This window comes from Pipistrellus hanaki (genome assembly GCF_964339955.1).
Source record: "Pipistrellus hanaki genome assembly, chromosome: 13".
Lineage (NCBI taxonomy): Eukaryota > Metazoa > Chordata > Mammalia > Chiroptera > Vespertilionidae > Pipistrellus > Pipistrellus hanaki.
The window spans coordinates 58,223,717-58,246,308 of record NC_140515.1 but is presented as its reverse complement, the minus strand read 5'-3'; the positions used below and the strand labels follow the sequence as shown (position 1 = coordinate 58,246,308).

The window sequence follows — 22,592 nt, the reverse complement described above, 5'->3', positions numbered from 1 at the left end:
ACCAGGATCAGGGCCGGACCCCCGGGAAGTGGCTGGGGGACGGTTCCCTGGAGAGCTGAGGGGTGGGACTCGGGAAGGGGCTGGAACTCCCGCCCTGTCCCTGGCCTCGGCTTGCTTCTCCCAGCTGCGTAGTTGCCGGTCAGACCGGCGCCCTGACCCGGCCCTCCTGCAGAGAACACCCGCAGGCCTCTCCGTGCGGGAGCCCGTCAGTGACTTCCTCCTCTGTGCTCACCCCCAGGAGCCAGCCAACAGCGCTGGGTTTGCCTCTCTCCTCAGGTAGACACCATGCGCCCGCGGCACGGGGAAAGCTGCCGGATGCCCGTGCCGCACCACTTCTTCCTCAGCCTCAAGAGCTTCACCTACAACACCATCGGGGAGGACACCGACGTCTTCTTCTCCCTGTACGACATGCGGGAGGGCAAGCAGATCAGGTGAGCCGAGGCCTGGCTGAGCCGGGAGAGCTGGTCATCCTTCTCCGGCCTCAGAGAAGATGGACACATGGGGGGGAGGGCGGGAGACAAGATGCAGTACCTCCGCTCACGCAGCCGGCAGTGCTGCCTCACTCCAGTCTCCTGGAGGCACGTGCGTGGCCTGCTTTCTCCTGCGCCTCCTTCCGCTGGAGTCAGAGCCCAGGCTTGGCTGTGGGCACCTCAGGGGGAGAGGGAGGCGTCTGTCCAGTGCCGGAGACCAGGGGCAGGAGGAACAGGGAACACAGGCCCGCGGGGCCCCGCTCCGGAGGCAGGAGCCGGGCTCTGCCCTCTGCACGCGGACGGGGGGCTCGCAGGGCCACCGGCCAGTGTGTCTGGAGTGGGGGCCACGCAGCCTCTGCCGCTGCGGCCTGGGAGGGGCAGCATCTGCCGGGCAGGGGGGCCTGGCTCCATGGGCCTCTTGGCCTGAGCTTGGGGGAGAGGCGCGGCCAGGGGCGGAGGTGAGCCTGCTTTCCCGCCCAGGCGGAGCCGCTCCAGGCCCCGCTTCCTCTGGAGGCCGGCGGGTTATGCATGTTCTTCGTGCTTTCCGGATGCTCAGCCCTTAGGTCCGGGAGGCACACACGTCCTCCTGCCTGGAGGGTTTCTCCACGTCCGCGATGATGTCCTGTAGCGCACCGCAGTTTTTCCTTCGGACGGAGTCCGGTGTTTCCCATTTTTCTGCCATTGCTTTTGGTTTCATAAGCACATTTTAAAAACCGTGTACCTATTACTCTGAACAATTTGATACCAATAAACTCATACATGTAAGAATGTTATTTTGTAATAGCAAATATCTTAAGGCAGTCTAAATAAATAATAGTGTAACCTTTGAAAATACTGAGGCAAAAAGAAGTGAGGGACTAAATTAGTTTCTGTTGTTCGTAACAAATTGCCACAGACATAATGGGTTAACATGACTGCATTTTAGTTCACAGCCCTGGAGATTAGAAGTCCGTCCAGGCACGGCTGGGTGTCCGCTCAGGGTGTCAGCAGGCGGAAGCCAGTGTCACCTCGGCTGCGGTCTGGTCTGAAGGCCCTGGGGAAGGTCCAGCCTCACGGGTTGTCGGCAAGATTCAGGGTCTCCCAATGCAGGACGGAGCTGCTCTCGGCTCCGAAAGGCACCTGCTTGCCTTGCCTGGGCTGTCCCTCCGTCTTTAGGGGCAGCATGCAGTGAGCCCTTCCCAGATTTCGGGTCTCTGACTCCTGTTCTGCACCCAGTGGGCGGAAATTCTGCACTTTGAAAGGCCTGGTTCACCCAGACAACCCCCTCATTCCACAGCCAGTCCTGCCATAAGCTCTAGCCGGTCACTGGAATGAGAGCCACTGCACTGGCATTCCTGGGGCTGATGCTTCCTTAGAACTAAGAGGCAAGTTTGGGGACCATCTGAGAATTCTGCCAAAACAGGGGCTACTTCTACTTCTACATTGTGTGTATAAAGGAACGTTCATGAAATGTTGTTCACTGTTCACAACTACATGCATAGTATGACTAGCATTTGTGGGGGGAAACTATATATACATATCATGTATATGTATTATAATCTTTAATAACTTTTTAAAAGACTACAGTTTTTGAAAAGAACTTTTGAATTGACAGATATTTAAAGTTTTGTTAGTAATTTTTTTTTAAGAGGCTAGCAACAATCTTAAGGAAAAGACAATTATAGTGAATTATAACAAATACTAGTTCTACTATATGGAAAAAAACTTCAGAATGTTTCATTGATACTTGCCCCGTCTTTAAATGGCAGCTGGCAGTGAGGCACAAACATCTGCTTGCTTTTCCGTGATGAAAGGGGTAAATTGAGAGGAATTTAGCCTATGAATGGCCAGAACTTAAGATGTCTTTTCTGTTTTTTCCTAATATCATGGGTTCCCCTTCTATAAGGAAATTGTTACCTTTGCTTAAAAATATTTTTCTGTATGCATATCTACTATGACTGTTAACCGTTATCTTATTATATTTAACAGTTACCATATAATCACCTCCTCAAAATAGTACACACAGTCATCTTCTACAACAGAGTTTGTGTCATCCGTATGTGGTTCTGGACGGTACACTTTCCTCTCCTGTTCTGTGACTCCCTCCTCACAGGACTGTGACTGTCACTGCTGGTTTTCTCTGAGCTCTCCCTGGCCTTAGGGTTAGCCCTGGCTCATCTCTAGGCGGAAGGCGGGGGGTAGAGGGCGGGGGTTGTTTTTGTGTTTTGTTGTTGTTAGGCCTTAAGAATGCTATGTTGCCCTCAGAAACTTAACCACTCTTGATTATCACACGAAAACACTAAAGTTAGCCAGCTTTTCACAGATGCTGTGCAAAACAAGCAAAAATATCCTCATTTCCTATTCTGCTGTTTCCTCGGCATTAAAATCCCCTTGTGTGGAATAAACTTTTCCTTGAAAATCAGCTGCCTCTGTAATTGAAGCAGAGGGTTCTGGCCAGAGTCAGGCATTCCACCCAAGTGAGATAATCTGCCGCTGAAAGTCTCAGGTGCCCCTGGAGAGAGATTTTCTTTTAAAATGATGGTGCGATCAGTGCTCACTGAGTCAGGCAGTTTTGCCTCCCTCTGCAAAGGAGGTCGTGTCTACGATGCAACGGCAGCTCCTCTGCAAGAGCCGTGCAGCTGGCGGTGGTCCTGCAGGTCAGGCTTCCGCTCCGGCCCGGGGTGGTCCAGCCTGTGGCTCAGCCCACTCCCCAGCAGCCCCCCAAGGTTTCCTACGTCCCAGCAGGAATCAGAGGGGCTAGGATCCTGGCTCTGCTGTTGGCCCTTGAACAACACCGTTTTGAACTGTGCGAGTCCTCTTATATGTCCATTTTGTTTAATAAGTATGCAGTTGGGCCTCCAGATCCTGGGTGTCACATCCATGGATTCCGCCAACCGTGCATCAGAAACAGTATTTTTGGCTCTGGCCGGTGTGGCTCGGTTGGAGCGTCCTATACACCAAAAGATATTGGGTTCTCCTCTGGTTGGGATGTGTTCAGGAGGCAACTGATCGAGCTCTCTCTCTCTCTCTCTTTTTCTTTCTCTCTCTCCCCTCCCCCCTTCTTCTCTCTGAAATCAATTTCACTTTGAAAAACAACTGTATTTTCAATTCACAGTTGAACCAACTGTATGCATTTTTCTACACCATCTAGAATAGGGGTCTTCAAACTACGGCCCACGGGCCACATGCGGCCCGCAGAGGAGTCTGATCCGGCCCGCCAGGTTTTTTGGGCAGTGAGCGCAGCCGAGGTGTTACAGTAGGAATTAGTAGTTCATATAGTCCGGCCCTCCAGCTCTCTGAGGGACCGTGATCTGGCCCCCACTTTAAAAAGTTTGAGGACCCCTGATCTAGAATAATAAATGGACAATATGCTAATTAGACGGTATGTCCTTCTGGACGAAGCTGGGCCAGAGTGAGGCCCGGTCCCGGAGGGAAGCCGCCCGGGTCCTGGGAGCCTGTGGGCGGCTGGAGCAAAGCCCGGTCCCGGGTGCGGGAGGGGAGCTGGTGCTGGCAGCCAGGAAGGGAGGCCTATTCTTGCACGAGTTTTCGTGCATTGGGCTCTAGTTATAGATGAGGGACTTGAGCATCTGCAGATTTTTTATCCGTGATGGGGTGGGTCCTAGAGCACTCCTGCATGGAGACAGAGGGGCGGCTTGGAGAAGTTACATATGGATTTCTGACTGTGGCCAGGGGTGGGGTGGCAGTGCCCCTAATCACCACATTGTTTAAGGGTCTCAACTGTATTGCATTCCAGTGGCCAAGCCAACTCAACATGCTTCTACGTATATGTCCACCACATCAGATCACACTCAGAAACGTTATGGGAAAAACCTGCTAAAGAGATCGGCCCAGTGAAACGCTCCCTTCAGATATGTACATTGGTGTGTGGTTAAACCTGTGCTGTTTTCACCTGAGAATAAGGTCAGAAACGCTCTCCTGTGTAGCCATCGTACCCTCTCACTATATTCCGAGCTTAGATGTCAGGCTGGAGGAAAGTTTTTACACAGTACCCACAGTCTGGACAGAAAGGGGACAGGAAATGACCAGGTTCTCCGAGTTCTCTGTTTACAGTAAATTGCCTTCTGCTCTGCCTATGTCATAGCACAGGGCAAAGTGGAATAGCTCTGACCTGTCAGCACATCGGTCAGGGCGGCGGGCTTTCCGTTTGGAAGGGTGTGTCCTGTGCTGCTTGACAGCCCGGAATGGAGAGTCCTGAGAGAGGAAGGCACACGGAGCACTGGATGTGCAGGCTTGGTGTCCAGGAGCACCAGCGGCGGGAGGCTGTTGTTAGGGTAACGGGAGACGGGCGCACGGAGGGAAGGCACTGGGACAAATGAGAGGCGTCTCTGAACGGAGACAGGTCCTTTGCGGTCATGGGAACCAGGAATGGCCACTGTCCGCCTTGTTAGACAGGCAAATGGATGAGAGAAGTGGACATTGAGATGTCTGACACCAAGTACATAGAGCTGGCCCTGGGAGACCTGTTCTGTGGGCCTGTTCTGCTGCAGCATGGCTGCCTGAGCTAACTGACCTAGCGAGGCCTCTGGTGCGGCTGCCGCTGCCGAGGGAGGCCAGCCAGCGTCCTGTGAGCACACTTAGAGACGCACGTGGAAGAGGTTCTGCCAGTTGCTTTCCTTAAACTCAGTTAATGATGATTGAAATCCCAGCGGCCCCGTTACTTGCCAGGGAGCCATAACACATGCTGATTTAAGAGTGTCTAACCCAGGAGGGAATTTTTGTAAAAATTTATTGGAGCCAAAACTGATGACAGCTGCTGGGAAGCAGTATCTCAAATCCCCCAGAGAAGGACGGCTTTGCTGTTTACTTTATGCATTTCGGATTAGAGGGAACGTGAGGAATATTACATGGAAGTGCAAGAGAATGAGGCAGGGATTGGTACAGGCGAGCTAGCAAGACTGTGTACTTTCGTGGGGGTGCTTAGGGCTTGTGTCCAAGACGTGCTGCACAGGAACAATGGCAAGGCTTGCCAAGACAAAGATAAACCTTTTGCTAAAAAAGTTACATCCTCAGGGGTGACGACCCCCGGACCTGCCTAAGTAGGACGTGTGGGCCGATCACCTGTGAGGTTACTCTCCAGCACAGGACCTGTCAGCTTTACCCCCTCTCCGTCCACATACACTTACACGGACTCTTCCGATCTAACTTAAAAGCTCCCTATTAAATATCAGCCTGACTGTGGCCCTTGAGTTTTGAACCTACACACTCAAATATAGCATTTTCTTTCAAGAGCTTTTAATGGAAAATAGGGATATTTCAGTATCAAGAAAGCATAGAGCAGTGGTCGGCAAACTCATTAGTCCACAGAGCCAAATATCAACAGGACAGCGATTGAAATTTCTTTTGAGAGCCAATTTTTTTTTTAAACTTAAACTTCTTCTAACGCCACTTCTTCAAAATAGACTCGCCAAGGCCGTGGTATTTTGTGGAAGAGCCACACTCAAGGGGCCAGAGAGCCGCATGTGGCTCGCGAGCTGCAGTTTGCCGACCACAGGCATAGAGCGATGCACTGAATAAACCAATGACAGTGGAGGCCGGGGAGCTGGAGCCTGGGCTGAGAGGGAGCCACGGTGTGACGTGGTGAGGTGCTCGGACACAAGGGAACCCACTAGAGAGGAGAGAGGCCAGTAGCTGGAAAACGGAAAGCAAAACTGTGGTTTATTGGGTGCACAGGAAAACAAGTCTTATTACCATCCCTGTTTATTGGACAAAAATTACATTATCTTCCCTGATTATTGCCTGTGCTGGCCTTAGCGCTGCAGTGTTGGAGTGACTGTGAGTGTACGTGGAGGCCCTTAGCCACAGGTGGGAATACGGAGTGGACACCATAGAATGGTGGAAAGCAGAGTCAAACCCAGTCCCAAAGGCCAAGGCCACTTCCGTTCTGCTCAGCCAATCTGTGTTTTGCTCTTTCTCTTCCTCTCCCTCAAGCTAGTAAGAAACATATCCTTGATGATTTCCAGTCAAGGGCAAAGGGCCCTGTGGGAGGCGACCATCCACGTGAGAGCAGTGATTCTTCCATCGTGGCTGCACGTTGGGATGGCAGCTCCCAGTGCCGTGCAGCCGGAGCTGTCAGTGGTTCCAGCGTGCAGGCAAGGTTGAGAAGCACTGCTGGGACAGCTGAGTTTACGGAGTTGGTTGGATTTTTTAAAAATTTCTTTTTTAATCACAGCTGGCACACAATATTATATTTCAGGTGTACACCATAGTGAGGAGGCATTTATATAATTAACGAGGTGATCGCTCTCATAAGTCTAGTACTGATCTGACACATACACAGTTACTAGAATGTTATGAGCTGTACTCCCTATGTTGTACTTTATATCCCCATGACTATTTTTATAACTGCCAACTTGTACTTCTTAATCCCTTCACCTTTTCAGGAACTCAGAATCTGTTGGGTCTGGGTAGAGCTCCTGCGTCCAGAAGGCAGTGGGAGGGTGTTAGCAATGACTTGTTAGTGACACAGTTACAGTGCTGGTCTGAAAATGACTTACTTTTTACAGATTGGAGTGGATTGCAGCTATAATAGCCTCTTGTTGATCTATTCAGCACGTTGTACACTTAACCATGTGAAAGGTATTTTAGGCACCAGGGATTCAGCACAAAACAAGACAAAAATCCCTTTCCTGTGAGAGTTAACATTCTAAAGGCGGAAACAGACAGCAAGTAAATGTACCCTACAAACCCTGGGAGGTATAGATGCTTTGAAGAATTTCTGCACTGCAGTTGTTTTCTTTCATTAGAAATTTGTAGGATATATCAAGGCTCACACTGACCAGGCTGAGCACCTGTGGATGGCTTCAGAGGAACGGATAGTTCACCTTACTGGGCTAGTGGCATTTGCATAGGTAGAGTCGGCAGTCAAAAGGAAGGCTGTAGAGGAAGTGGAGGGATGGGCTTGTGGCAGCTTCACTGCCTAGAGCACCTGGCCTGCATGGGCCTGCAGGGCGTGGGTGAGTGAAGCAGCAGCCTCGGCCCAGGGAAGCTGGTCTGGCCCGGTGAGAACTCCCCTGTAAGGATTCTAGCACCCATTCTGGGGCTGGGCCTGTGCCATCTAGGACCTGTGCCTCGGCCCCTGCCTCATCCATCTGCCTACGCTGGCTCCACACTGAGCTCCTGACCAGCTGTGGCCAGCCAGGACCAGTCTGTGCTCTGTCCACTGCTCCTGGGGACGATTCAGCCCCCCTCGGTCACCCAGGCCAGCCCTGCCCGAGGCGTCCAGCTCAGCCCTGTGTGTGAGTCAGACTCGTCAGGATTCCTGGCTTTGATCTCTGAGGTCTGTCCTTGCCCTTGTCCTAAACTTTCTCAGCGCACACTCTGAGATCCTACTGCCTTACCGTGGTTAGCGCCGTGGTGAGCCGGACTGCTTAGCCCTCGTGCTCCGTCCCCTCAGCCGTGCAGTCCGAGTGTCTGTCCCTGCAGAGGACAGTGCCGGGGAGGACAGTGAGCCTGGGGGAGTCCCGGCCACCGTGGCGAGCATAGACGTGTTGGAGCTTGGCGTTCTGTATGCTTCGGATGGGCTTCCGAAAGGCAGGAAGGGCACAGGGAGGTCGGCTGCCACTGCCAAGGTCCTCCTCGCCAGAGGCCCCGGCCTGGCACCCACCCGGGTGACGGGATTCTGTCAGCTCTGCCTAGGCGGCAGGACAGCAGAGGCCATTAGCTAAGATGCCATCAGAGCCGGGCGGCGGCAGGCACATCAGAACGCTCGTTTACTGCGAGGAGCCCCGGGGAGCCTTCAGAGCAGGAAAACGCCGTGTGAGCAGATAGAGCTTCTTTGGGGAAAGCGTGCCCTGATTACTCCTCGCCCTGCTCCCCCTGCCGCGCAGTTTTAATTGTGCTGTCCCGTCAGCATAAAGCCGTGAGGGCCAACAAGACCGCGTGAAGGAGGCTCATTTTCACTCAGTGCAGCTGTCTGCTGAGCCTCTGCTTGGCTCTGAGCTGCGGACGTAGGAGGTACAGTCCCTGCTCCACAGGCAGGACTTGGGACTTGAAGGGTTAGAGCGCCAGGGCAGCCCCTGGCGGTCATTCCTGAGAAGGACTCCTGGGGCTCCGAATGAAGTCCTCACAGCTGAGCTGTACTGCAGTGACAGAGGGGAACCAGCCCAATCTTCCGAGACGGAGGAAAGCTGGAAAGCACACTGAGTTGTACCAGCTTATGAAGTGTTCTCTGGAGCCTGAAGTGTCTCCGGGTTGGTGGGTGGGAGAGAGGGTAGGTAGGGGGTTCCTGCCCTTGCCTCCTTCCTCCATCTCTGCTTCAGCCACAGTAGCCCAGTCTTTAAATTGTTCATATATTGGCGAACAGTGCAAGGCTTCGTTGGAGAGAAGGGGAAAGCTGACACTAAAAATAAATGTGAAAGCCACAGCAGTGGTTTGCCTTTCTGAACTCCTTTGTGCACTTCTGCTCGTCCTGCTTTTGAGCGAAGGGGGAACCTAAGAGCTTGAGAGAGAAAGCCGAGTGGGCTCAGGTGGAGAACGAGTCCACGAGGAGGTATTGGAGATGCCCTCACCTGCTGGCTAGCACCAGGCAGTGGGGGCTCGGGACCACTTGCCTGTCGTAAGCACCGGAAGGTTGTCCTGGGAGAGATGCTAAGTGGCTGGCATCTGTCTGCACAGAGGACCCAGTGAGAAACTGCGATTAAAGGGAAGAAGCTGAGAGAATTCCTCTGGACTTCCTGAGGACTGAGCTCACGTTTCCAGAACAGAGCCCAGAAAATCCCCTTCCTGGGCGGCACAGACCATCTCTGCTCAGAGCCCTGCAGAGGCCGGAACCTCCGGGAAGTCGCCCAACGCTAGCCTCATGGGAGAAGCGTAGGAATTAGAACTTTATAGAAGCAAGTGCTTCTGGAATTAAGTCGTGTTAGCCTTGTCACACATCGGATTATGGAATTCATCTCTAAGCACCTGCTCAATAACATGAAATTAAGGTAACTTCACGCAGCGTCATGTATAGCGCATCATAAAGACAAGTAAACGTGGAACAGTTCTCTTACAGCACTGCTTATTGAAGAGGGGGAATTATCATCATCTCTTTCTCTCTCAGATTATCCAAGAGAAAAACCGGCCTGGTGCCCTCATGTAGAGATGGGGCTGTTTATAAAGTCTCACCAATAAATTCTACTCGCTTGGCCACAGCGCGCGCGCGCGCACACACACACACACACACACACACACACCTTTGGGAAGTAGTATTTTGTGTGGCTCTCACTGGCACACAGTTAGCAAACTGTGTTTGTGCAGGCTCTGTTGCCTTACACATAAGTGGGTTGTGAGTCAAATATCACGTGTCTGGCTGGTACTTAAAGCACATAAGGTTATAAGCCTCTGGAAAGTCCCAGAGGATAGAAACTGTGTGTTTAATGAATTATTTCCCAACAATATTTAACCATTTCTTTTGCAGAATAGCTGTTGCCAAATCAGGAAACATTGGATAGACATTGGCCTTCAAATAGTTTTCATGTGAACAGAGAGCATCACTTAGTTATCATTTCCATTGGAGAAGCTAGCACAACAGGAAATAATTTATGTACCTAAAGCCCTTTGAAATGAAAAACAAAAACAAAAACCCACACACACAGTTATTTTGAATGTTTCACAAATTGTGAAGAAGCTCAGGTGAAACCAGAGCATGAAAAGCTAGGACAGTGGTCTGCAAACTGCGGCTTGCAAGCCACATGTGGCTCTTTGGCCCCTTGAGTTTTTAGCAAAGGCCAGCTTAGGAGTACCCTAAGTAAGTTAATAACAGTGTACCTACCTATATAGTTTAAGTTTTAAAAATGTGGCTCTCAAAAGAAATTTCAGTCGTTGTACTGTTGATATTTGGCTCTGTGGACTAATGAGTTTGCTGACCACTGGTCTAGGAAATGTGAAGCTCAGGTAGGCACTGAGGGAATTGCCTGAGGGGCCGCCTTTCACTATCAAGGAAGAGAAGGATAAAGAGGAGGAGGGGGAGGAAGAGGGGAAGGGGGAGGAGGAGGAGGAGTTGTTCTTGGGTTTTGACGGGCAGCAGCTCTGTCCACCTGGAATTTGCTTTATCTGCCCTTTGTCTTGGGGAGCACAGTTTGGGAGCAGCGCCTTTGGGGAGATAAGAGCTGCAGCAAGGACACAGCAGCACCTGTGGGCAGCGTGCAGTGCCCTCGCGTGCTGCTTGGCAAGAAAGACAGTGCTCCCCACTGTCAGTCCTCTGGCCTTGCCGTCACTGGGGCTGTGGTGAGTGTCTGGGTTTCTCTGTACACGGCCTTTTTGTTTGTTCCGGAGCATGCAGACTCTCACCTTTCTCTGTCTCTCTCTCTCCTACATTTCAGTGAGCGGTTTCTGGTGAGACTGAACAAGAATGGTGGGCCAAGGAACCCAGAGAAGATAGACCGAATGTGTGCCCTCTTTACAGTATGTGCCAGTTCTCTTCCCTTCTCCACCGTTACTCCAGCCGGGGCTGCGGTGTGGCTGTTGTCACCCGAGAAACAAGCATTTATTCCTGTTTCCCACACACTGGGAGGATAGGCCTTCATTATGTTTCTGCCAGGTTTTAATGAAATATTTAAGGAAAACTGAAATTAGTTTTTAATTGAATTTTTTATTAAAGAAATATAATCAAGTGCCTTTACTAATGTAGATTTTATAAGCTACTTAATATAATAGACACTTAAAATCTGGGAACAGTCTTTCTTTCTTTCTCTGAGAGGTAAAGCCTCATGTTCCTGTAGAGGCAGAAACCGCTTCCCTGGGATAGCTGTCATTGAAATGCCCGGTGTCTGGGAAGATCTGTGAATCTGGCTCAGCTAATGATGTTCTGTCCACCTTGGAGCTCAGCATACAAACCTAGTGACAGTGCGGGGAGGAAGGGCAGCGATGCTGACCCATGAAGACGGTTAAGGAGTTGAGATCATTGTGTCTGAGAAGGTCAGGGCTCGCTCTTTCAGCAGGAAAGGATAAGGACAAGGGAGAGAGTCCAAACTGCTGTTAATGGGCTGAGGTGAGGGGATGGGGGCGGGGGGTTCTGAAATGGGAGGCCTGAGCTGGGAGGTGGGGCGCTGCGGTCACCGCCTGAACCAGCTGGAAAGAGGTGACGCCCCTCTGTCTAGGTCTCCATAGCGTTAGGAGGTTTTTCTGGGTCCTGGTTTCTAACCTTTTTCTGTTTTGTTTCGTTAAAGCAGCAAAAGAAAGTGTTGATTCCTTGCTCTTTGGCACTGGGAGCAGGCTGTGTGCATGCGCTGTCCTTGAACACGATGTGCAGTCCTTGTCTCTTGAAGAAATTAACTTAATTATGATGATATTTGAATATAATTACAGTAAATCAAAATTTTCACTTCCCAGCATTTTAATGATCTATATGGGCCAGAAGCCTGAGCTGTAGCTGCAGCGTTACAAATCCGAGATGCACATGGCACTCCTGATGTGGGTGCAGGCTCCCCGGTGAGGGGCACAGGCTGCTGCCACAAACAGCATTTCTGCATTCTCTCTCAAGTACGGCCCTGGTTTCTCTGAAAAGATCCAAAAAGTGATTTGAGGAATTTTTTTCAAAGCACATGAGACTTTGAACAAGGTTGTCATAGCCAGGAGTTTTGTGTTTTCCTGTAAGCTGTGTGAAATCATGTTGGTGGCAGTCTTCTCATTGTCTAAATGAGCTCCTCCTGGAGGCTGGAGGAGTGTCCAGATGGCACTTGTGCTGCGGAGTTTCAGAATCCGTGCACGGCAGTGCAGCCACCGCTGTGGATGCGACCTGTTCGCCTCCCCTGGCATCAGGGAAGGGGGCCTTCCACCCTGAGGAGGTCAGTTCCTCACGCAGACGTCAGAGCCACCTTCAGACAGTCCTGTTCTCAGGAAAACCTGTCTTCTTCTGACTGTATTAGATCTCAGAGCTTCCTATGCAGGAAGGATTTTACCCAAGAAGGCGGTGTTGCGTGTTTGTGTGGGTGTCTAACACGAGGTTTTGCTGGCTTTCATGGTAAGCAGTGGCTGTGTGTATACTCCTCACTTGACATCCAGTGCCTCACACACAGCGCCCGGCAAATCCTAAGACCGTAATGATAATACCTTATGTAACTAAATGAATGTGTGTTTCCTTTTTGTTTTATTTGAGTGACCAACTCGAGAATGAACTTGTACTGCTTTCCCTGCATCAGTTGGCATTGTATTTGCTACATTTATTTATACTCTTCCACATTTCAAAATAGAATTTTAGGTAGTGGAATTAAGAATGAATTTGATGATGAGTATAATGACATTACATATTAAATTGCCTCCTTTTCTGCAGCATAAGTCTGAATAAATTGGCTTTGTTTTATATTTGTAAATCCCATATTGCTACTGAAAGGGGCGCAGGGAAATGAGATGGCTTTTCCATATTTAAAATAGAAAGTTAGTAACTGAGTCTGAGATGCTGAGCCCCGAGGCACTGCCCTCTACTCACAGTGCCATTGGGCACTAGCTTCCAATGATGTGGATGGGAGGGTGTGGTCCAGTGAACAAATCTAAATTCAAACCCTGCTCACTGGCTGAATGGTGAGTGAGTCATCTTCCCAGGCCGTGTGAGTATTTACCATGGACAGCCACACTTAGTACTTGGTTTTGAAGAGTTTACATGGATAACTCCATGATAACCATGTTTAACTATGCATTTACTTTTATTTTTTTGGATTTTTTTCTTTATTACATATGTGTCCTTATCTCTCCATTGCCCCCCACCTATGCATTTACTTTTAATAAGATAGCTTTCATATTAAAATTTGGCATTGAAACTATGTGGGACTCACAAGTAATAATTTTACTCAAAATATTTTCTTGCACTGATTATTATCATATTATTGACCTCAAATGAATACCATAAAGGGTTCTGGGTATCATGTACAACATGGTCAGAAAGGACCCCTGCCCAGCAACTTGGAAAATACTATAAATTATATTTAAGGCTTCTTCCTTTTATTCAGTCAGACAAAGCCAGGGGAGAGGTCCATGGCCCTACTGTGTACAGCCCATCTGACTAGTTCTCTGGGTACATCGGGATTAATGGTTACAGTGCCATTTGATAGTTCAGACTAACATAATCTGCTATACAAAAAGAATGCTTTCACTTTGAAATGTGTCAGCTATTTCTATATCCTTCAGTAATAGTCATGTTTCAGTCCCCGAAACACTTAAAAATCATCATTCATTCTCAACAACGGCTGGGAGGGAGCAGTGAGCTGATGACCTGGTGAAGAGTCTGAACCGTTACTTCAAGTACAGTGTTAAATAAAGTATAAATGCCTATTTTATTTCAAAATGTGTTGTAAACATAAATAATGTATGAAGTTATTTCCATAACTTTAGTTTTTAAAGTTTCTGATTCTGAATCAAATTTGCTTACTTAATGAAGCTCTTAAATTTTTCCAAATGAAATTATTTTCAACATTATACTCAAGTACAAATGATATATATCAGAATTTAGAAATGGAGATCAGATTATTGAGATTTCACTAAGACCAAGTTAATCTTTTTCAAGGCAGCACACCTAGTGTGCAATAATCATAATCATTTGTGGACAGTGGAATAAATGTAAAGTAGTAAAAAATAGACTTTCACAATTTCAGTCATTAGTGAGCTCTTTTCGTTTTTTCCCCACTTTTGTGCATTGAACATTTCTTTTGTTACAAAATGTTAGGTAATATTAGGCAACATCATGAAGATTTCTAATGTGAGAACTCTTGTAGATACCGTGTTTCCCCGAAAATAAGACATCTTCTGAAAATAAGACCTACTTACAGGTTTCCTTCCGAGTGAAATATAAGGCATCCCCTCCCCCCCCGAAAATAAGGCCCCCCTAGGCTAAACATGAGAGATTTGGTCCACTGATTCTGAAAGAAATGGAGTCACAAGAAATTCACCAGGAAATTCGGGAATTGGATTGTTATGATGATGTTCCAGAAGATGATGACATGATTGTCATTGAATAAATGAGTAAATTCTTGATACTGTAGGATTCACAGTTTGTCTGGTTTGTGTTGACAACTACCATACTACCGTACTGTATACAGGTAATAAATTTCCTTTATTTTCATTTAACAATAAATATGTACCGTATTCTTCATGGAAAAATAAGACAACCCCTGAAAATAAGACCTAGCGCATCTTTGGGAGCAAAAATTAATATAAGACACTGTCTTATTTTCGGGGGAACAGGGTATTTGTTAGGTGTTCGAAATAAGGGCTGGAAAAGTGTTATCAATAAAATAAACTTCCAGAGGTTCATAAGATATGAGCTATTCATTACTGCAGGAATCGCGATGTGCTTGAACCTCCCTTCCCCACCAATCACATATGCTAAAGGTCACAAAAGTAGTAAACCTTATGAGGTTCGAAATGAAATTTTAATTATTTTCTGTGTATTCATTGCCTTAATTAACTTTTTTTTCTCTTTTCTTAGGATCTGAGCAGCAAAGATATGAAGAGAGATTTGTATATAGTTGCCCATGTGATCCGAATAGGTACTGTTCACCTTATTCATTCACGTGACTAAGACCAGGCCAACTTGGGCTAAGTATCTGCTCTGTCTGCGCTTTGTCTTCTGCCCACCTCTTCCCTGCTGCGTCAGGTCTCAGTCTGTACTGGAACTCTGTCTGTAGCTCAGCTGCTATGGTAGCTGAGTTTGCTATAAATGAATACTTTTTTTCACATACAATCTTTTAAAAATATGTTTTCATTAATTTTTTTTTAAGAGAGAGAGAGAGAGAGAGAGAGAGAGAGAGAGAGAGAGAGAGAGAGAAACATTGATTGGCTGCCTCCTGCATGCCCCCTACTGGGGATTGAGCCCACAACCTGACTGATGACCTCTCGGTGCTTGGGACAATGCTCAGCCATCCGAGCCACACTGGCCAGGGCTCTCTTACAACTTTTTGTTTCCTATTAGTTTTGGACTCACACCCTTTATTTCAAGGGGTCTGCGTGTAGGCATTCTCCTTATCAGAGTGCCCTGCCACTGTCAGTCCTCTGCCACAGAGGTTTTAGAGCGGGTGGCCAAGGCTGCCAACTTAACAGGTGCCGAATGGCCTTTGCTGTGTTTGTATCCAAAGTATATGCTGTTCTTATTGCAGCGGGTGGATGGCATCTACTTCAGTGCCACACAAGATGAAGAAGAGCCGTTTGCTGCTGTTCTGTGGCTGGTTTGCCTAGCCTTATTTCAAATCTATGGCATCATCTGGGCAGCCATGACTAACCAAGTCTTTCTTCATAGGTTTGGGTTTTGGCAAATTTTGTCAGAGGATATGTTTTAGTCCTTTGCCAACAAAACAGCTGATTTGCTGTGGTTTGGTTTTGCTTTACTTGAGAAAGCATTTGTGAGGTTCTGGTATGACATTTGCAAGTCCTCTTGTCCCTGTAGGCACGGCCCCGTAAGCAGGAAAAGCAAGTTTTGTCCACGTTGTGAGGCCATTCTTGCTCCTGTGGAGATTCAGGGGCGGCTTTGGCAGCTAAAATACTCAACTTTCATAATAGGCCAAAATTTTACTGTCAGCACATTGGCTTTTCATGGAACCTTTGCTTTACTGATTGTAGTGGCCCTTTGGTGTGGAAGTGAGTCATAAGGATGGTTGGTTGAATGTGATGCAGGGAGGAGCCTGGCCAAAGGCCTAGTTAGCATCCCCCCACATAAATACCCTTGCATCCTTATTTAGTCCTAAGTTAGTCTTCCAACTTGGAGCATCTCTCAGATGCCTACAGCCCTGGCATCTCTGGAGTTGAGCTGGAGAGCAGCACGGGGTTCTCAGTGTGCTGTGTGCTAGGCCGGATGCTCCTGAGTGACTCGGGGTTCTCAGTGTGACGGGGTTGTGCTGTGTGCTAGGCCGGATGCTCCTGAGTGACTCGGGGTTCTCAGTGTGACGGGTCTGTGCTGTGTGCTAGGCCGGATGCTGCTAAATGACTCGAAGAAGGGCCCTGCCCACCTGCACTACCGGCGACCATACGGCTGCGCGGTCCTCAGCATCCTGGACGTCCTGCAGTCACTCACAGAGTTAAAGGAAGAAAAGGATTTTGTTCTTAAGGTTTACACGTGAGTAACGCATATCAGAAATATGAATGATTTGTAACGTAAGACGTCCCAGCGCGGTCCTCTAGAGCAGCAGTTCCTGATTGTGGGGCACATAGGATAGAGAGTCCTTCGAAAGCCAGAGTCTGATCTAAAGTAGGGATGGGGCTCCAGCAGCTATATTTCTAATAAGCTTCCAGGTGATTCTAAAACAGCTGGATTTGGAGCCTCCTTTCCTAATGTAAAAGTCTGGTAGTCCACAATTTCTCTTCTAGCCCGGATTAACCAGCCATCTATATATATATAAGCCTATGTGGCTGTTAAGACCGTTGACCGGTAGACAGGTCGCTATAACATGCGCTGACCACCAGGGGGCAGATGATCAATTCAGGAGCTGCCCCCTGATGGTCAGTGCGCTCCCACAGTGGGCGCACTGCTCGGCCAGAAGCTGGGCTCACGGCTGGTGAGTGCAGTGGGGGTGATGGGAGCCTCTCCCACCGCCGCCTGCACTACCTAGCAGCAGTGGCAGGCATAGCAGGCCGGCTTGGGCTCCTCCTCAGCCACCTGCTGCTTCACACACTGCTATATCTCCTGAGGTGTCCCGGATTGCAAAAGGGTGCAGGCCAAGCTGAGGGACCCCACAAGTGCACGAATCTGTGCACTGGGCCTCTAGTATATATTTACAGAAAGGCTAGTCGTGCTGTTTCTCATGTGTTTTGGATATGAGTCTACTGTGTCAGTGCTTGCTCACAGCTAAGGTAACTGAGCTGGTTTCAAAGAAAGAGCATGAGCCAGGTTGCCCTGCTTTGAAGAAAAGCCAGGTTTTCTGTGGAGCCAGAGTTTCACCCTTCACTCTGCCACCCGGATCTGTAAGCCCCCAGCCAGGCATGCACTGTTTTTCGTGTTTGTCAGTCCGGGGACCTGTCCTGCAGGAGCAATGCCTCGCCTCCTGACTCTTGTTAACAAAAAGGGGAAAACATAAAAAACTGGTTCCAGGCACATGGTCTGTCTCTGCCTCTAAGACTTAGGTGTGAATAGTGATGCTGAAAACATGGTGAGTTTAATGAGTTTTACAAACAAGTATAATGCTGGGAGAATATTTTTTAAAATCTGTCCTGTTTTGATTTTAACTAAATATTGTTTTTCCAAGTTAAGTCTGTCAATCACCATGCTAATATAGCTTAACCATACCATTGTATGGATATTTTTTTGTACAGTCTGTTCTGTATGGTTCAGGCATGCAGTGAACTTAATCCACAATTACACTTAATTTAGGCCTTTATATAATGAGCCACATTTTAGGAATTAAAGAGCCATATTTCCTGGCCACCTGTTTCCCTTAGCTCCACGCAGAGGCCCGCATTGATGAGATGAGGCTCTTCCTTTGGAATAGTAACGTACAAAGGAAGTACTAGTGGGTTTCTCTCCCTTTTATGCGCCAGGCAGACTATCTCCATTTACCAAATCTCCTCATTGATGGGGGTGGGATCTGCTTTTCTTTTCTTCAATATATTTTTATTGATTTCAGAGAGGAAGGGAAAAGGAGAGAGAGATGGAAACATGAGTGATGAGAGAGAACCAGTGATCGGCTGCATCCTGTACACTCTACACTGGGGATGGAGCCCGCAACCCGGCATGTGCCTGACTGGGATTCAAACCTGGACCAGGTCGACATTCAGCTGCTGAGCCATGCTGGCCGAGGGGGCCTGCTTATTGGTGCACTCTTCTCATTTTGAAAGTGACTGAAACAAAAATCCAAACTTCATCACCACCTTGCTTCTCTCTGTCTAAGAGGCACAGAGGCAGCCTGGGGCTGGCATCTCGGTGTGTGTCTGAGCTGTTCCTGCTCAGTGCCAGTCGCCTTGTGCATAGGGGCGGCACAGCACCCCCCTGGAAACGAGGCTGTCAGCATGATGGAGGTAATGCTTCTCAAGCAACAGCCTTCAGCGCCAGCCTGTCACTTTGCAATGGAGTGGCGGAGTGGCGTTCGTATGTAGCTTCTGCTCAGGGGCTGCTTTGAGCTGTGTCTGCTGTATCAACTCTGGGAAACTTAGGAACAGTGTTTTTATAGAGAAGATGCTTTAAGTTTTGAAGCACTGAGAGAGTGAAAATGGAGGCTAACTTTTCCACTTGGAAATAGTAAGAAGCTTTCAGACCGCTTCCCAGCTGCATGTGTGTGCAGCTGAGCGGATGTGCAGGCCGAGGGTTCGGCTTTTAAATCTACGTCAGCACCGTGCAGCCAGCCCTCCGGCGAAGCGGTGCTTTCCAGTAAGTTCCAGGGTGCTGGTTGGTTAGGTTGAGTTGGAAGCTTACAAGGTTGCTAACGGCTACAGTTATTCGTGGTTTCTCCTTGGCCAGGACAGGCTTTTGCAAGGGTAAAAATCTGTTGTAGAGTTTTAAACAATGAATTGGCCAAATATGTCAGTTTTTCACATTCTTATCATTTCTTACATTATTCAGAATCAGCCTCAGAGATTTAATGTTTCTTGTCATGGTCACTGCTCTGGCTTTGTGGATGTTATTTAAGATCGTGTGTGTGTGTGTGTGTGTGTGTGTGTGTGTGTGTGTGTGTAGGCACCATATCCTTTTAAGAAAATTTCAACAAGAAGCCGAGGCATTAAAACTAAGTCACTTCTGATGAGCCAGAAACCTTAAAAATCACACACTAAACCACGCTGTGTTGCTTAGTCCGATGTAGATGCCTTATCTTCCCTCGGGGCCTTAGGGACAGGGTCTTGGGCAGGCTCAGGGCCTGTTGAACCTGGAGCCTCGAACGTGAAAGGAGAAGTGTGGCAGGGAGCTCAACCCATCTCTCATGCAGCTTACGATTGAGGGTAAATTATCCACATCAGTAATCATGCTCTAAATATTAATTTGATTGGATGACATGATCATGCCTGATTATAATCACAACTCATTTGATTATTTAATAAATGCTTCCATTTATAATTTTTCCTTACAAAATATTCTCCTGATTGGTCAGAAGGTGCCGATGAAACCACATCCACTCAGTTTCAAGTGACTTGAGGGGCTCCTCTCAGCACTCTGGAAAGGGAGAGGTCTGAAAGGCTAGTGGGATGGTCACCTGGACCGGAGGAGAGGTGACCCTGGCTGAGGCCGACACCAAGAGGAGGGTCAGCTGTGACAGACTGAGCTCTGTAGGCATCTGTCTTTTGTGCTGGGCCCTCCTTCCCCTGACTGCAGAGGGTTCCACAGTGACCAGCCACTGCTCTGCCAAACGGCCTTTAGCATGTTGGTCTGCCTGAAACACAGCCACAAGCACACCTGCACGTGGCCTTGCCCTGCTGGGCTTCCTCTTGGGGCAAATGACAGCTGGTGGACAGCAAGCCAGTGCCGGGCATGTCCGTCCTGAGCTGTGTTTCCTCCAGCAGGGACTTGCCTCTGAGCCCAGGCTGTGTTGGTGGTTTGTGTTTTGTGTGTAAGTGCAAGAAACTAAAAAGAAGAAAACGTAACAGGTGGGAGAGTGCTACTTCAGAAAAGAGGGTATTTGCCCACTTGGACAATATTTATAGATTTTAGAATTTCCCCAAGTGTGAGATGTCTGCATGCCTCAACAGGAACGAGCCTGTGTAACTCAGAGACACACTTGCTTCCTGGGGCGTGAGTGTGACGTACCCTCCCACTAGGTGTCACCCGCTGGAACGGGGCCATCGGGGCAGGTGGTGAGACCCTGGAGAGCGCTGAGCCTTGTCCTCCCGTTCCAGGTGCAACAACGAGGGCGAGTGGTCGCAGATCCACGAGAACATCATCCGCAAGTCCAGCGCCAAGTACTCGGCCCCCAGCGCCAGCCACGGTGACGTACCTCTCTGGCTGCACACGCATGTGTTGTATGTGCGGTGCTAATCTCGCACCTGCTCCATGTGTGCTCACCAGCGGCCGCGTGCAAAGTTCAGTTCCCTGCAGACCTCTCCTCTCCTCCCCAAGGACTCTCTGCTTCTTTTTGTGATAATTTGAGACCTTTCTTAATTAATTACAAAATGCATTTCCAGTGTTTTCTCTGACTGGTGGTTCCATGTGCTCTGACAAGGAGCTGAGCTGCACTGTCAGTCCCGAGCGAGCAGAAGTGTTGCGGGGTCTGTCACGTTGTGGAGTCTGTCTTTCCTGCGCGGAGTTTACACCAGCCCCACAAGGGACAGATGTTCCTGTCTCTTCGCCTATCCCTGCTTAGTGCTGCCTCACCAAGGAAGCTGACACAGTGAGGATCGGGCTGTTCTGCCCGCCAGTCACTCTGAGCTAGCGTAGATTACGGCACGTGCCGACCGGCGGTCCGAGGACCACTGGTGGCCGGTGAGGTCCGAGAGGTTGGCGACCGCTGGAATAGAACATCTGCTACCAGGCAGGTTTCATCTTAGCTCAACTTCTTCCTTTTTCCTCCTTTTCTTTTAAAGCCCTATTTATACAGTTCCGTCTAAATTGTGGTGCAGTTCTGCACACTAGAATGGTTGTTTTATAAATTGAATATTAATTGCTTGATTAAATTAGAAGCACTACCTAAAAGCCTATGAACTTTTATATACCCTAAAGGTAGCTCTCAAATTTACATGCAACCATGTTTCTCTGGACAGTTTTAACCTCTAAGTTACTTCATAATCTCTCACGTAGCTCATTTGTTTTAACTTCCATGGATTGTAAATAAAGAGCTGGCCCTCAATGGCAGTGTGAAGCCACTGCAGGGCCTGGCAGTCCCCAGAGCTTTGGGAACTGGCCCCTCTGCCAGGGAGGCAGATTCCACGGAGAGTCCTCAGAGCTGCCCACACCAGAGGCTGCGGGCTGAGACCTGACTGGGTCCTTCATTGGCCCACAGCTCTAGCCTGGGGCCTCGGGCCGCTCGCTGTTGTGTGAGGGGCTGTTCCTCTAAGGGTGTGCCTGGGCTGCAGTGTTTCCTCCCCGGAGGGCGCCGTGTATTGTGACGAGGGTGGGGAGGGGGGGTTCATATTCCTCTCCTCAAACGAGGCCAAAGCAAGAGGCAGTGAAATCTTGTTTTTCAAGTATCAGAACTTCCTAGCAATGGGAGAACTGCCCTTCGCATCAATATTTATCATGTTCCTTGCTTTGTTTACTGATTTGATTTATAAATAGCTGCCCTTGACTGTAATTTCTTGACACATGATATGATTAAAACATGGAGAACATTTTAAACGTGAGATGGTGGTAAGAATACATTAAGAGCAGCAGCTTGAAAGGGAAGTTTTACCATCTCCTCACCAGGCTATGATGCTGACTTTTGTCTTGCTCCCCAGAATGAGCAGGGACTGCGCCATCTTCAGTGTCCAGAGCTCACAGACACTGGCTGTTGAAACAGTTTTAGCAAAGCTTGTTCGCCCAGCCAGTGTGGCTCAGTTGAGCGTCGTCCCAGGCCCCAAGAGGTCATCGGCCCGATTCCTTGTCAGGACACATGCCTGGGTTGTGGGCTTGGTCCCCAGTAGGGGGCGTGTAGGAGGCAGCCCATGAATGTTTCTCTTGCATCCATGTTTCTAGCCCTCCTCCCTCTCCCTCTCCCTCTAAAATCAATAAAAACGTATTTTAAAGACAAAGAAAGGCACTTGCTCCTCTGGTGCCGGGGCACCGCAGGCTTCGGGGTGCCTCGGTCAGGATGGCTGTTGTGAGAGGAGGGCTCTATGCACGTGTGAGCAGCCAGAGGGAACACTGAGCTGCTGCCTTTTGGATTGTGTGTCTGACTGGCTCTTGGCAAGGCTTGGCTTGGGAGCTGGTTGAGATTGGAAATTACCTTTTTTTACCTATTTCTTTAAATAAATGAGGAAACCGATGCTCAATGAGATTGCTTCGCGGCTGAAAAGAAAGCACGGGTGTCTATACTCCAGGCCACTGGGCTTTCCCCTCTCTTACTGCGCCTCTGCCTGCATCTTCCACAGCGTGGCTCTGGGGTCTTCATGGTGCGCAAGGGGACAGCTCAGGTCTCTATTTAGAGAGATTTCTTTTCTTAATATATTTTCATTGGTTTCAGAGAGGAAGGGAGAGAAAGAGAGAGATAGGAACATCAATGATGAAAGGGAATCATTGATTGGCTGCCTTCTGCATGTTGGACCGAGCCCGCAACTCAGGCATGTGCCCTTGACTGGAATCGAACCTAGGACCCTTAGGTCTGC

The 22,592-nt window shown here is 48.9% G+C and overlaps 2 protein-coding genes across 12 annotated transcripts in view; one reads left to right on the top strand and one right to left on the bottom strand.

Moving 5' to 3' along the window:
• The window catches only part of CISH (cytokine inducible SH2 containing protein), a 262,755-nt gene that overhangs the window by 113,690 nt on the left and 126,473 nt on the right, over nucleotides 1-22,592 (bottom strand). The gene's annotated exons all lie outside the window — the stretch shown is intronic.
• DOCK3 (dedicator of cytokinesis 3) overlaps nucleotides 1-22,592 on the top strand; it is a 146,579-nt gene that overhangs the window by 63,142 nt on the left and 60,845 nt on the right. For 10 of the 11 annotated variants that reach the window (XM_084902252.1, XM_084902250.1, XM_084902253.1 and 7 more), the window contains exons 9-13: nucleotides 277-431; nucleotides 10,772-10,853; nucleotides 14,869-14,929; nucleotides 16,341-16,488; nucleotides 20,190-20,278. In XM_084902252.1, the coding sequence (XP_084758378.1) occupies nucleotides 277-431; nucleotides 10,772-10,853; nucleotides 14,869-14,929; nucleotides 16,341-16,488; nucleotides 20,190-20,278 (535 nt within the window). Of the gene's footprint in view, nucleotides 1-276; nucleotides 432-10,771; nucleotides 10,854-14,868; nucleotides 14,930-16,212; nucleotides 16,489-20,189; nucleotides 20,279-22,592 lie in introns of those variants that run through there. The other variant, XM_084902247.1, reaches the window with a different exon arrangement.